General features: G+C 38.6%; 1 protein-coding gene across 1 annotated transcript in view; it reads right to left on the reverse strand.

Annotated features, from left to right (window-relative positions):
• Positions 1-14,601, reverse strand: part of exoc5 (exocyst complex component 5) — a 55,969-nt gene extending 41,368 nt beyond the window's left edge. Inside the window, exons 1-2 of the mRNA XM_073039916.1 lie at positions 14,402-14,601; positions 7,239-7,333 (exon numbers count right to left, since the gene is read on the reverse strand). Coding sequence (XP_072896017.1) covers positions 7,239-7,333; positions 14,402-14,428 — 122 coding nt within the window. The 5' untranslated portion in view covers positions 14,429-14,601. The remainder of the gene's footprint in view (positions 1-7,238; positions 7,334-14,401) is intronic.
• Between the last annotated feature and the right edge of the window lie 8 nt (positions 14,602-14,609).

The following is a 14,609-nucleotide window of genomic DNA, read 5'->3' on the forward strand; positions in this document are numbered from 1 at the left end:
CTTATATACCCATTATGACATCTTTCCCTTCTAATGAAGGAAACTACTTAGTTCATTCCCTGCTCTTGGTCAGTACATAGAATATGGAGTTAAGGAGCAGGGAGGACAGGGTCATATTCTGCTAACTTGCTTCCAATGCTGTTCACCTCACAAATTGCATACATCATGGCCTACTCTACAATTCAATAGTATTTTTGTAGAAATGCACTTCAATTCTGTACCCTCGATTGAAAGTTGATCTGCTGAATTTTAACTGGCTATAATAACCAGTTCAACTACACCTTTCCTCTAATTCTGCAACCCACAATAACCACTCTGTCTCCTGCCCTCACCAAGTACACCCAAAATTTCTGAATCCGTTTGCTTTCTAATAATTCCCCCCCTCAAGTATTCTGTAGCATTTAGAGGAACTTTAGAGTCAAAGTTACTGAGACATACAGCAAGAAAACAGGCTATTCAACCACTACATCCACGCTGACCACACATCCCCACTAATGGTCTCTCCCAACAATTCACACAATTCAAGTGCTCATCTGCAGACTTCAACACTACCTCAAATACTCTTCTCAAGTAATGAGATAAAGATCCCCTTCCATCTCCTCTGAATCTCTTCTCCTTTATTCCAAATTTGTTTTACCCTATCAAACGTCCATCACCCGATATTTTATATCTCAATCATGGCCCCTCTTAACTGATTCCACTCCAGGGAAAACAGACCTGCCTTCTCTAGTACTACTCATAACTGAAACACTCCATCACAGGCAACATCTTGGTGAATCTCCTTTCAGATGCTTCCTATGGTGTGGCACCCAGAACTGTACACCGTACTCCAATTGAGACCCAGCCAAATTTTCAAAGAAGTTCAAGCATAATCTCTCTGTTTTTGTATTCAAAGCCCTTCCTAACCATATTATCTACAGTACTTCCTCTGTTACATTGCACTCCAAGATCCCCCTGTTCATCAATGCTCCCTGGGGCCCTACCATTCATAGCAGATGTCAGCTTTATGAGTACTTCCAAAATGCATCACCAATTTAGCTGAATTGAATTTTATCTGTAATTTTTCAGCCAATTTACCAGTTTAAAACCAAAGACCGCCCTCTACAGTATCCACAACACTACCAATCTTTATACTATCTGTAAATTTATGAATGATAAACATAAGAGATTCCACAGATGCTGGAAGTACAAAGCAACACACACAAAATGCTGGAGGAACTCAGCAGGTCAGGCAGTACCTATGGAAATGAATGAATAGTCAACATTTTAGGCCAAGACCGTTCATCAGCACTGGAAAAGGGAAGATGCCCGAATAAAAAGGGGGTTGAGGGAGAAGGAGCAGAGGAGAAGCTAAAAGGTAACAGGTGAAGGCAAGTCGTTGAGGGAAGGGCAATAAAGTAAGATGGGGAGTGAAAAGTGGAAAAGGTGAAGGGCTAGAGAAGGCATCTGATAGGAGAGCAGAGTAGATCATGGGAGAAGGGGAATGAGGAGAGTACTGGGGGAAGGTGATAGGCAGGTGAGGAGAAGTACTAAGAGGTTAGAGCAGGGAAATGAAGAGGGAAAGGGGATGGGAAAAATTACCAGAAGTTGAAGGATCAATGTTCATGCCATCAAATTGGAGGTTACCAAGAGGTTGCTCCTCCAACCTAAGCGTGGCCTCATTGTGGCAGAAGAGGAGGCCATGGACTGGCATGTTGGAACAGGAAGGGGGATAGGAATTGAAATAGTTGGCCACTGGGAAATTCCACTTTTTGTGTATAGAGTTGAGGTGCCCTCCAGCATTCCCTCTAGGTCAATCTCAACAGTATATTGTGAGTTAGTGGGTGGGAGGGTAAGGGGCTTGTTTTGCTGTTGCTTGTGTTGTTCTGTTAAACATGGTGGGCATGCTGTGTTGATGCCAGAATTCAAAGTCAAAGGAAAATTTATTATCAAAGTACATATATGTTACCATATACTACCTAGAGATTCACTTTCTTACAGGCATTTACGGGAAAATAAAAAAATACAATAGAATGTATGAAAAATAACACAAAGATTTATGAATAATAAATGTTGCCGCTGAGCTCCTCCAGCATTTTGTGTGATTTACAAACAACCAATGTGCAAAAGACAAATTGTGCTGATAGAAAATATAAATAATGAGAACATGAGTTGTAGAACCCTTGAAAGTGAGTCTGCAGGCTGTTAAATCAATTCAGAGCTGTGGCAAGTGAAGTTCAGGAGCCTGGTGATTGTCAGGTAATGTGTTCCTGAACCTGGTGTTGTGGGACCTAAGGCTCCTGTACAATGTCCTGTGTATGTTACTCATAATGGCTTCTTTGGTTTGTTGGAATGCTTCTTTGTCTGATAAGTGTTTCTCTCGCAGTTGTTTAGCTTTAGACTTGCTGATATGAGGATTGTATTCATTTGTTAACCAATGGGGACTGTTATTTTGTCTTGTGAGGCTGGGAGCTTGGGGGTTTTCGCGGTTTTTTCAGGAGAGTCGGGAAGAAGGCGCCGAGGAAGGTGGACGTGCGCTGCACTGCTCGGTCGACCACCGGGGGTGGTCCCAAGTGCAAGGACGTGGAGGTCAGAGGAAAGTGACGAGGGGTCGAATGGTTCGATGGTTGAGTTCCAACGATGTGCACTAAACTGACTGAACTTTGATAAGTTGGCGCCTTTTACTTTTTCTTTTCTTTCATATATACTGTATTGCATAGTACTCTTTAGTTTTAGTAAAATCTTTAAAGTGTATTTCATAACGGTATCTGGTGTGTGTTTGATACTGTGTGCGCGCGCGGCATAAACTTGATTCCCACAGCACCTGCGTGTACGGGAGGTGGGGTTGGTGTGTGGCTGGATCTCCTTTTCCCGTAGACATATACCAGCCTGTTAGGTGAGTGTTACACTCCTGTACCACCTACCCAATGATCACTGTTCCCACTAAGCTGTGCAGGTGCATAGCCCTACAGTAAGTGAAATGCTCCTGTGCACATTGCTTTTGTAGCCGTGAAGCTGGGATTTTCTTCTATATAATGTTAATATAACTTTGAAATTATAATCAATAATTTTGAAATCTGTTAATATAATTATGCAATGCCCTGTAATTGTGTTAATAAATATAATCCATAAACTTTCTAAGTAATAAATGTACCACAAGCTTTACTCTGAACCACCTTGGAGCTTCAATGTATTTACACTGTCAGTACTTCAAGTTTCAAATTGTAACAACAAACACAGAATGGAAATCGGCAGCTCATTGTTAGTAAACCACCAGCCTGTTCTACGCCGATACCATCCAGTCAAAACATTTTACTTTTGCAATTGTGCCTGTCTGTTGTTTTGACTGCATGACATTGTTTATTTGTGTTTGAGTGAAAATTTCTATATTCTTACTTTATTGATAAGTAATCTTTCAAAAAAATCAAAAATAATTTTTATATAAAGAATTGTTAGAACTAAGTAAACATTCATTTCTATAAAATTGTTTGCATGACTGTGGTTACTTTATTAAGATTATATTTTTCAAATAATTTTTTTTGTATTCTCAAATAATAATAATTATTTTTGGTATCCTAAGGATGTCAAAAAGAAAAGCAGAAGACGACTTAAATGCTTTGAAGAACAAAGCTCGGACAAAATTTAAGGTAGAATGGCTGTTGCAACTCTGAGATACTGAACAGCTTTTGCAATATTTTCACGTATCAAGATACTTGCGATGTTGCATGCACCAGATGTGCTGAAGCAAAAGTTGAGGGAAGAGTTCAGTAATGGAAAATAAATGGGAAGAATCAAAGTTAGATGACTTAAAATGGCATCTTAACCAGAGAATTAATTAACAGAGAAAGCTTCAATTACTAAATAAAATTAGAAGTATATGAATTTTCAATTTTCATTCCAAATATTCTGAGTATGTATATTACAAAAAAAATTAAAGTGCTGCTGTTTTTGAGGCTGTGCAAACATTTCATGCTCAGAGGGTGGTCCAGGCAGCTGTAAAAAAAAAATTAGAGGGAACATTGCCAATGATAGTAGCAAGAAAAGAGCATGGCCAGGATGGTGGGGGCCCTTGATGATTAATGCTGCTTTCTTGTGGCAGCACTCCATGTAAATGTACTCAATGGTGGGGAGGGCTTTGCGTGTGATGCACTGGGCTGTATACACCTTCTGTAGACTGTTCCATTCATGGGCATTGGTGTTTCTATACAACCAGTTAGGATATCTCCACTGTGCATCTATAGAAGAACAATAGATCTATAGGTTATCTTGGTTGTTAACACAAATGACACAGTTTTACTCATGTTTCAATGTACAGTATATATGATAAATAAATAAATTGGAATCTGAACTTCTTTAAAAGACAAAATTTTCAATGAGTTATCAGTTAATACTCTGCTTTGTGATTCCCATTTCCTTTGCCCACAGAAACTTAACATGGCCCCAGGCAACAGAATAGGAAGGAGAGAATGAAGGTGAGGTTTTATTAACTGTCAGAACATCAAAATGTATCCAATCTAGGTGGTATTTAGTCACAGTTAAAGGGGGAATATGCCTTCAAATAGTATGTTCTGCAGAAATAAGGAAGTTCTACTTCCTTGAGTAATCAGGAACTGGTTTCTAATTCCCAATTGCAAGTCACACTAAAACTTGCCAATTTGTGCACAAAAAGAACACCTCTCAACCATTCTCCTACCAGTGTGATGCTTGACTTACTCAGGAAGACATACAGGGTAAAAAAGCACTTCAAAATTTCTATCCATTTTTAAATGCCAACCTGTTGAAATACCAGCCTAACCATTCCATGATCTTAGAAGAGAAAAAAAATGGTTATAAATACACAATAAGTAGATTAGTTCAAACACAAACAAGAGAAAATCAGCAGATGCTGGAAATCAGAGTATAAACATAAAATACTGGAGGAACTCGGTAGATCAGAGAGCATCTTTGGAAACGAATAAACAGTCGATGTTTCAGGCCAAGACCCTTCATCAGGACTGGAAGAGAGAGATGAGAAGTAGAATAAGGTGGGGGGAGAGGAGGGAGAAATAGAAGGCAGTAGGTGATAGTGCAACTGGGGGGGGGGGGCAGGTGAAGGGTGAAGTAATGAGCTAGGAAGCCTATTGGTGAAAGAGATACAGGGCTGGAGAAGGGTGAAATCTGATAGGAGAGGACAGAAGACATTGGAAGAAAGGGAAGGAAGAGGAGCACCAGCAAGTAAGGAGATAAAATGAGATGGAATATAAGGTGTTGCTCCTGCAATTGAGTGTGGCCTCATCGCAGCAGTAGATGACATCATGGACTGACATGTTGGAGTTGGAATGGGAATGGGAAGTAGAATTGAAATGGGTGGCCACAGGGAGATCCTGCTTTTCTTGGAGAATGGACTGTAGGTGCCCGGCGAAATGGGCTCCCAATCTACGTCGGGTCTCACCGCTATATAGGAGGGCACACCAGGAGCACTGGATAAAGTGTCACCTCACCTGGAAGGCTGGTTTGGGGCACTGAAAGGTAGTGAGGATGAAGGTGTAGGGGCAGGTGTTCCAGCAGCAAGGATAAGTACTAGGAGAGAGATCAGTGGGGAGGTACGGATGGACAAGGGAGTCAGGTAGAGAGCAATCCCCGCGGAAAGCAGAAAGTGGAAGAAGGGAAAGATGTGCTTGGTGATGGGATCCCATTGGAGATGCCTGAAGTTATGGAATATGCTGGATAGGAAGGCTAATAGGGTGGTAGCTGAAGATAAGAGGAACCCTATCCCTGGTAGGGTGGTGGGTGAATGAGGTGAGAGCAGACGTGCATGAAATGAAAGACATAGGGGTGAGGCAGCATTGATGCTGGAGGAAGGAAAGCCCCTCTGTTAGAAGGAGGACATCTCATTAGTTCTGGAATGGAAAGCCTCATCCTGAGAGCTGATGCAGCAGAAACAGAGGAATTGAAAGAAGGGGATGACATTTTTACAAGTGACAGGGTGAGAAGAGGTACAGTCTCGTCAGCTGAAAGAGTCAGCGGGTTTATAAAATATGTCAGTTAGTACACTGTCTCCAGAGACAGACAGGGAGATTGAGAAAGGGGAGAGACATGTCAGAAATGAACAAGGTAAATTTGAGGGCAGGGTGCAAGTTGGAGGCAAAGTTAAATAAGTTGAATTGTATTTTAGTTCAAATGTTTGATTACAAGTCAGTAAAACTACAGGTAGCCTTCACATTCAATCTATCCAAAGCACAGAATTAGCTCAGCTGAATAACTTGCATTTTCTTTAAGTAAATGAATCACTACATTAAGAGGTTTATATAAAAATTGTGACATACTTTGTGTATTACACTTTACTATATTCAGGAGCTGTCAATAAAGTGAGGTAGCTAACAATATTCACCAATTCTACCAATACTTCAAATTGTAAATGCCATTTTAAATTTACTAGTTAACAGAAACAATAAACAATCAGCATGAGGGCAGGGTACAGAATGAGCAGCTGAATTAATCAGAAAAGTGCATGGTAGTACTGCTCATCACCTCAACAAATCAAGAAATTTATTACAATAACAATATAAGTAATGTTTTCAAATACAGAGACTAGCATTCAAGTATGAAAGCAGTTTGAAACACATGACAAAATACTTATCAGTAAAAATGCAGAATTGTTAATTCACAGAACACAAGTGGAATAAGCAGACTTCCTAAATTTATAACATGCTTCAACACAAGATAAACCCTAATTCTTGTACTTCCTTTCAGTTGCCAAACTTTAGGGTAGAAATTACATGGCTTTGAAAATTACTCATATATAGAAAAAAAACCAAAGAAATGAAAACCAATACATTTTAAAAGCATTTATTTTCCTTCTGATTAAAACAAAAAGCTGTCATAGTCAATTACTTTAAATCCATTAACAGATATACATCAGCTTCAAAGTGTTCACATTTTCCAACGAGGATAATTTCATAAATAAATATCAACTTTGGTGTTCAAATTTTAGAATTATCCTCTCTGCTCAAACAATACTGAAGCAAACAATTTAACTGAATAGTTTAAAAAGTTATATCAACTCAATAGCTCTACAATGAAGGGAATTTTATCATACTTCTGAACTATTCACCCACAGACTTTATTGTATTAGTAGGCTAGGGGAATATTTCTAGGCTCAAATAACAACGTAAACATTTCACAAAATGTCATCCATGTCAGAGGCCAGAATACCTTTATAACTAAAAGTTCTTTCACACATCAAAGTCAGATTAAAAACTTCTGCTAAAATCCATTACCTTTTTGGATCAAAAGCTTCTGCCCCACCTTTGGAACCTCCACCCGGTGTTCTCCATGCCAGGCGTTCAATGTACTCATCAACATCAAAAGGTTCCTGAAAACAAAATAAAAACCTACATTACAGCAACCAGCAGAAATGCGTGTCTGAACTGTGAAATATTAAATGTAAAGTAATAGAAATTTTGGCACAATTAAGATAAATTGGCAGTATGTCCAGGATGCCAAAGTTAAAGAATTAAGGAACTTTCTAATTTGGGGATGTCCCAGAATGAGAAACCTTTGCTGCAAGCTTGAGTGCCTGGTGGGGGGTGTCGATGCTTCTTTGCTGGGGGGGGGGGGGGGGGGAGGTCGTTGCTTTGCTGCTGCTTATGTGTGGGAGGGGGAAGATGGGGGGTTGAGGTTCTAACTTTTAACTGTTATTCATTCTTTGGGGCACTCCTCTGTTTTCATGGATGTTTGCAAAGAAAAAGAATTTCAGGGTATATATTGTATACATTTCTCTGGCATTAAATGTACCTATTGAAACACTGAGACTATGTTATCCATAAAATCTTCTTGTCACTGTAATCAAAGTCACCAGAGGGATACTGAAGCTGGTGATATAGAATTCATCATAACAAAAGGGCTTTCTTCCAGCAACGCTCTAGTCTCACAAACCCAAAAGTACATCCCATTTTTATACCCATAAGATCAAAGGTAACAGCAGGTGATTCAATACAATTTCAATAGTTACAATGACATTGTTTACTTCATTGTTTTGGGTTGTAAATGCTTTCATTGAATTACATATCTATAGGGGGAGACACCTCTGAATGTACAAACACTTTTGTCACAAAGTAATTCACACAAATAGTCTTAAAAAGCTTCTGGGGACAGAAATGCCAGGCACCCAAAATTAATGTCGTCAGGGCTATCTCTGAGTACACAAAAAAAACTATTGATTGCCTATACCTGTGACCATGTTTGATATGCTAAGTAACATCATTAGCCTGGTCTGCCAGCTTGAACTCAAGTGACAACGGTGCAATTAACTTAGCCATGTTGCCTGGTTTGATGCAGGCCAATTAACACAACCCCATTGTCTTAATGTTTGGCCTATGCATATGCAAACGTCTCATAGTCAGCATTTTACAAACCATATCTCTTAGTCTGTGGGCAATCTGTGCTCCACCAAAAGCGCAAAGGCATGTTTTTACCTTCAATTTACTGCTTGCAATTTACAATCCACATAAAGAACTGAAGATTCAATCTTCTTTGAATTAATATCTGCTATATTCACATAGCTCTGGAAAACTCCCTAACAAATCTGACAATAAAATATTCTTTCATTGAGCAATGTTGTCAGAAAAGACACAGTTGCAAGAAAAAGTGTGAACCATTTGCAATTACCTGGTTTTGTGCATTAATTACTCATAACACATGGTCTGATCTTCATCTAAGTCACAATAATGGACAAACACAATCTGCCTAGGCTATTAACATACAAACAATTACACTGAGTACACCATTTAAACAATCCCGTCTAGGTTAAAAAAATGTGAACCTCTGGGGTAATGCCTTCTACAAAAGCTATTTGGAATCAGGTGTTCCAATTAATGAGATAAGATTGGACATGTGAGTTGTAGAGGTGCCCTGCCCTATAAAAAAAGACACACAAAGTCAGGTTACTGACAGAGCCTGCTCTTCTCAAGAAAGATCATCTTTATGTGGATCATGCCTCGATGAAAGCAACTTTCAGAGAGGGCCTTAAAAAAAAGACCTGTAAGAGGTGCATGGTAGAGGTCTACTTGCAGACAATTTCTCTTACTGTGGAGTGATGAACACTCAGGCCTTTAGATCTGCTTTTGTAGCCTTTTTCAACTACAACATGTATCTCTGCAATTCTTCTTCCAAGGTCCTCTGAAAGTAATATTAGATCATTTTTCTCAATAAATAAATGAACAAGCATAATGTTTTTATGTTATTTATTTAATTGGGTTCTTTTATCTAGTTTTAGGACTTACGTGAAGATCTGATCACATTTTAGGTCATACCTATGCAAAAAACAGAACAAATTCTACAGGGTTCACGAACTTTCTAGCACCACTGTTAATTGCAGTAATAATTCCTTCAATAAATGTAATTTGTATGTAAAAATACTCTATAAGGATTTTATAGCTGAAAATTAACCTGCCTCACTTTGACAATCATATTGGCTTACAAAATTAATTTCATCTGATTTAATTTGAATAATTTGGAGTAATAATATAGTAGTTAAATAGAATTGTACAGTTAATGTAACATTTTCTGGGCAAGGCCAACAGAGGTCTAATTTTCCAATCACAATGTTAACAAGTAGCAGTGGAAAATTGTTACAGTACTAAAGCCATCTCACTCGGACAACTGGGGAAATTAATAATTAATTAAATCTGCAATGAAAGACCACAAATAAAGATGAGCGTTACACTAACAGCTTGCATTAAAAACGCACTGGATTCAAATTACAGCAGGGAGTCTGTCTTCTGTGATTCCATACCTCCGAACTGACCCACCACTCAAGGACCAAATGCAGGCCTGGATACTAAAGTGACTTAGATGAAGATCAGACTACATTTTAATAGCAATTAATACACAAAACCAGGTAATTGAAAAGGGTTCACAAACGTTTGGTTGCAAATGTACCTTAAGCTGCTGATTACATCTCAGCTTTGAACAAAATCTTTCCTTCAATATTAATCAGTAAGCTTCAAAACATAGGCCTCTGCACTTCACTCTGCAACTAGTTCCTCGACTTCATCAGGAGACCACAGTCACTGCTGATCAGAAATAACATCCCTTTTTTGCTAACAATCAACACCAACACACTTCAAGGATAAGCTTAGTCCCTTGCTCTTTTCCCTCTACCCCCTTGAATATACAGCTATGCACAACTTAAACACCATCTATAAATTTGCCAATGACACAACTGTTGTTAACACAATCTCAGATGGGTGATGAGGTGGCATACAGAAGTGGAATTGATCAGCTACTTGTGTCAGCGTAACAACAACCTTGTATTCATGTCAGCAAGACGAAGGAAATGATTGTCGACTTTGAGAAGAGAAAATCGTGGAACACACAGAAGTCCTTATTAAAAGGGCGAGCAGTTTTAAGTTCCAGGGTGTCAACCTCTGAGGCTCTATCCTGGGCCCAACATATTGTTGCAATAATAAAGAAGGCATGCCAGGGACTTGATTTCCTTAGGAGTTTGAGGAGAATTAGTATGTCACCAAGGACACTCGCAAATTTCTATAGATGCATTGTGGAGAGCATTTTAACTGCCTGCATCACCATCTGGTATAGAGGAGGCCACTGCACAAGGTTAGAAAAATCTGCAGAAGGTTGTCAGCTCAGCTGAAGGTTGTCAACCATCACAGTTATTGCCTCCCCACAACTGAGGGTATTTTCAAAAGCGGATACCTCAAAAAAGGTGGTAAACATCATTGAGGACCCCCACCATGACCCAGAACATGCCCTTTATTCATTGTTACCATCAGAGAAGAGGTACAGGAGCCTGAACACATACAGTCAATGCTTTAGGAACAGTTTCTTCACTTCTGCCATCAGATTTCTGAACAGGCAATCAATCCATGAACACTACCTCAGTATTTTTGCTCTCTATTTGCACTAAATATATATATTACAATTAATAATTTATGTTATGTACTGCACTGTACACCTGTTGCAAAACAACAATTTTCTATTATCTCAGTGATAACAAACCCAATTCTGATACTGAAATCTGGCAATGCCATTATTAATGACCCTACATGAGCTGCTGATGAAACACTTTCTTGAATGTGCAGCCTAAGTTATATTCCCACAATGATAAGTATTTCTTAGATAAAAGGAAGCGACTTCCTAGGTCATTTCAAAAAACAACGACACATTTGCAGGACTGGAGATAATTATATGGATAACACCGGGAGGGTTTCAATGATCAACAATAAACCACTACTGATGAGTTTTTTAAAAGTCAGTTAATTAAATAAATCTGACAAACTCTTCATTTTCCATGGCAAGATTGAAACTTGCCTCTCCTAGATTATTAACCTTGGGCTCTGGTTCACTAGTTAAATTGTTCATCCCCTTATGTAGTTAAAATGCATTTTAAATAATGGTGCTTCACTTCTTTGTCAAATATTAAGTCAAAATGCAATTGTGGTCAAATGTATGCAGTTTTGCCATGGAAAACCATTACGCAGAACAAAATTTTCAAATCCAGAAACAAAATGGCAGTTACAACATTTCCAGGTATTAAAAAAATGGGATTTAATTATGATCTAAACCATGACCTGGGTCTACTGCAACTGATTTAGCAGTAAAGATGTAATGTTAGTAGACTGTTTCAGCCCAAAACCAAAAAGTTTAGTTAAAGACAAAAATATTGTAGTTAAACATCAAACTACCAACTGCATTCAAATTTTGAACTGACCTGAGAAGTTCTAATGCTACATAAGACTATATTTCCTCTCTCAATCTTGCACTAGTGTCATTATGTTTATTTTGTTGTTGATTTTTTGCACATGCAATTTAAAAATGCTAATTTAAGTTTGCTGCTGAAACAAGGTTATTATGCATAATTACTGCATACAGTCCTGGTCTCCACATTATAGGACAGATATTGAGGCTTTGGAGAGGGTGCAGAAGTAGTTTACCAGGATGCTACATGGATTAGGTGCATGTGCTATAATGAAAGCTGGTTCTTTTCTCTGGAGTGACAGAGGGTGACGGGAGATCTGATAGAGGTTTATAAGATTATGAGACACAGAGAGAGAGTAGACAGTTAGTTTCCTTTTCCCAAGGTTGTAATGTTCAATACCAAAGGACATGCATTTAAGGTGAGGAGGGCAATTTTAAAGGAGATGTGTGAGGCTTTATTTTTTTTAAAAAACAGAGAGTGGTGGAGTGTTTGGAGTGCACTGCCTGGGGTGGTGGTAGAGGCAGCTACAAGAGAGATATTTGAGACATTTGGACAGGCACATGAATGTGAGAACATGGAGGAATATGGACACTGAGTGGGCATAAGGGACTGGTTTAGTTTAACTGGCCATTTGATTACTAACTTATTTGATTTGACACAACACTGTGGGCCAAAGGGCCTGTTCCTGTGCTGTACTGTTCTATACAAGTTCCATGGCATTTATACTCTGTATCTGTGCTACAAACAAATGAAACTGTGGTGTGGGGGGGGGGGGGGGGGAAGAGGGGTAGTCCTATATTCAATTTGAATTATAGTTCAGAATCAGGTCACTGGTCCACAATTTACATTTAGAAATTAGGTCTACCTTTGAATATTCAACATTATAATTTGGGAAATTTGGCAGCAAACTCCAGGGTACTTTGCATAAACAGTATAACTAAACACAAAGTCCCTTCAGCGATTCTTTGTTTCTCCACAAGGGGAAAGATACAGAATTTCATCGTTTATATTCTGATGATAAGCCACTGACCTAAGTGTTAACCCTTCCATCTGACACCCCAAATTCTGTCTGACCTTAGTACATCAATCAATTAGTGTTGCTGTTTCAGGTTTCACACTTACGGGACTTTACTTTTGTAAGCCAAGCATCTGATTGCGGAATGTTTGGGAACTAATAATCCACAGTACATAACCTACCCCTCTCACCTAGGAGACCATTTGTTTTCAAATAACTTAATTTTTAAGTTATTTTAAGTGAAATTAATTGACTTAATTTCAAATAACATTGTCATTCAGCACAGGAAGGATTTTTTTTAAACTACCAACAATGTTTTTTTAAACATTCTGCTTGTGAGACCAAACAACACTACTGGAGTTCTATACAAAATGTAGTTTCCAATCCCATTGCATCAGAATAAAGAAGTTTCTATTCTATATAACTTCATCCACTCTGTACCTCTCAGCTATTATATTCCAAAACAACATCCACACCTATGAATCTACAGATTCAGGCATATCAAATGTTTTAACAGCCTCCCATCTTCTAAACATAAAACTATACCTTATCCAAAATCTGCTGCCCCTCCCATGTCCCAAGAAGTTCTAGTTTTTTGATCACTCCCACAATCACTAATCTAAAGTGAATCTCAGTTCTGAAGTTTTCACTCATCTGGATTCTATCACTACATGCAAATCTAACAATGTGCTCATCCTGCCCTTCTTCATAACTGCAATCCATCCTACAATAAATTCTGTTCATCTGGTAAGTCTCCATGCATACCCTTTTTATACCCCACCCCTGTCAATTGACCATTTTGCTTTCCAACCACATTAGTCACAATTATAAAAATCCTCCTTTTTAATACCCACCTTTCACCGACCGTTTGATACACAATCTCTTGCTTGAACCAATGAATCGATTTTTAAGGTCAACTTAAAAGTCACTCATGCATCTTATAAAGCTGCATTATTGATTAATTAGGTTGTCATGTTAAGGTGATGCAGAAGTAAGAGAAATAAGGATTGAAATGAAAGTGACTACATGGAGGTTATCAAAAATTAAACAAACTTGATTATTAGTGTAATATTTTCATTATATTGTAAATTACTAATAGATGTAGTTTTCCAATAATAGCTTAGAAACAAAATATTTCTAAAATTAACTGGATAACACCATGGGCACCAAATATTAATAGTATCTACGTTCTCATTTGGCATGATAGAACAAATGGCACCCTGTGCATTTCTTTGTATACTTGGGTAACAATAAATCATCGTATATTACGTTCCATTCATTTTGGGGAAAATAAACTTCCATACAGCTCTTCAAAGAGTGATATTGAAAAATTTCATGCATCACCCCTTAGCTTTGAAATCTCATTGCAGCAAATGACTTTGCTGAATTAATCTTAGTTCATCGAGTCGTGATTATTTACCACTCCCTTGAAAGGACAGTCAGCTAAAACTGTTTCTTTCTCAATTGATGCCGTCTCACTTGCAGCGTTTTCACAATACATTTTAGCTTTTATTATAGATTTCCTGGAATCCCAATATTTTGTTGTTGGGTGGGTAATCATCACATCCTTTGTAACAACATATAACTCACTGAACCCTATTTCTAGGCCTATTATCTGGATAATAAGCAATTTTCTCAGTTTACCGACAACACCAACATCGGAGTTGAATCAGATTCGGTAACACCGAAACAACAGCCGGACCCACCTCGAACAGCTCCGCCGTGGTAGCCATGACGCCAGACGCGAGAATTGTTCGTTGTCTACCCGCCAAGGCACCTACATAATGAAGAGTCCCAGAACCGCCCAGAGGATGTTGCGACTCCCAGCGGGCAGCCCGGAGTTTGGGTTCACCACTGACACTCCTTCACCCACCCATCCGCCACTCCTCCATCTTTCCGCCTCACCGGAAGTCA

This window comes from Hemitrygon akajei, chromosome 3, assembly GCF_048418815.1.
Source record: "Hemitrygon akajei chromosome 3, sHemAka1.3, whole genome shotgun sequence".
Classification (NCBI taxonomy): Eukaryota; Metazoa; Chordata; class Chondrichthyes; order Myliobatiformes; family Dasyatidae; genus Hemitrygon; species Hemitrygon akajei.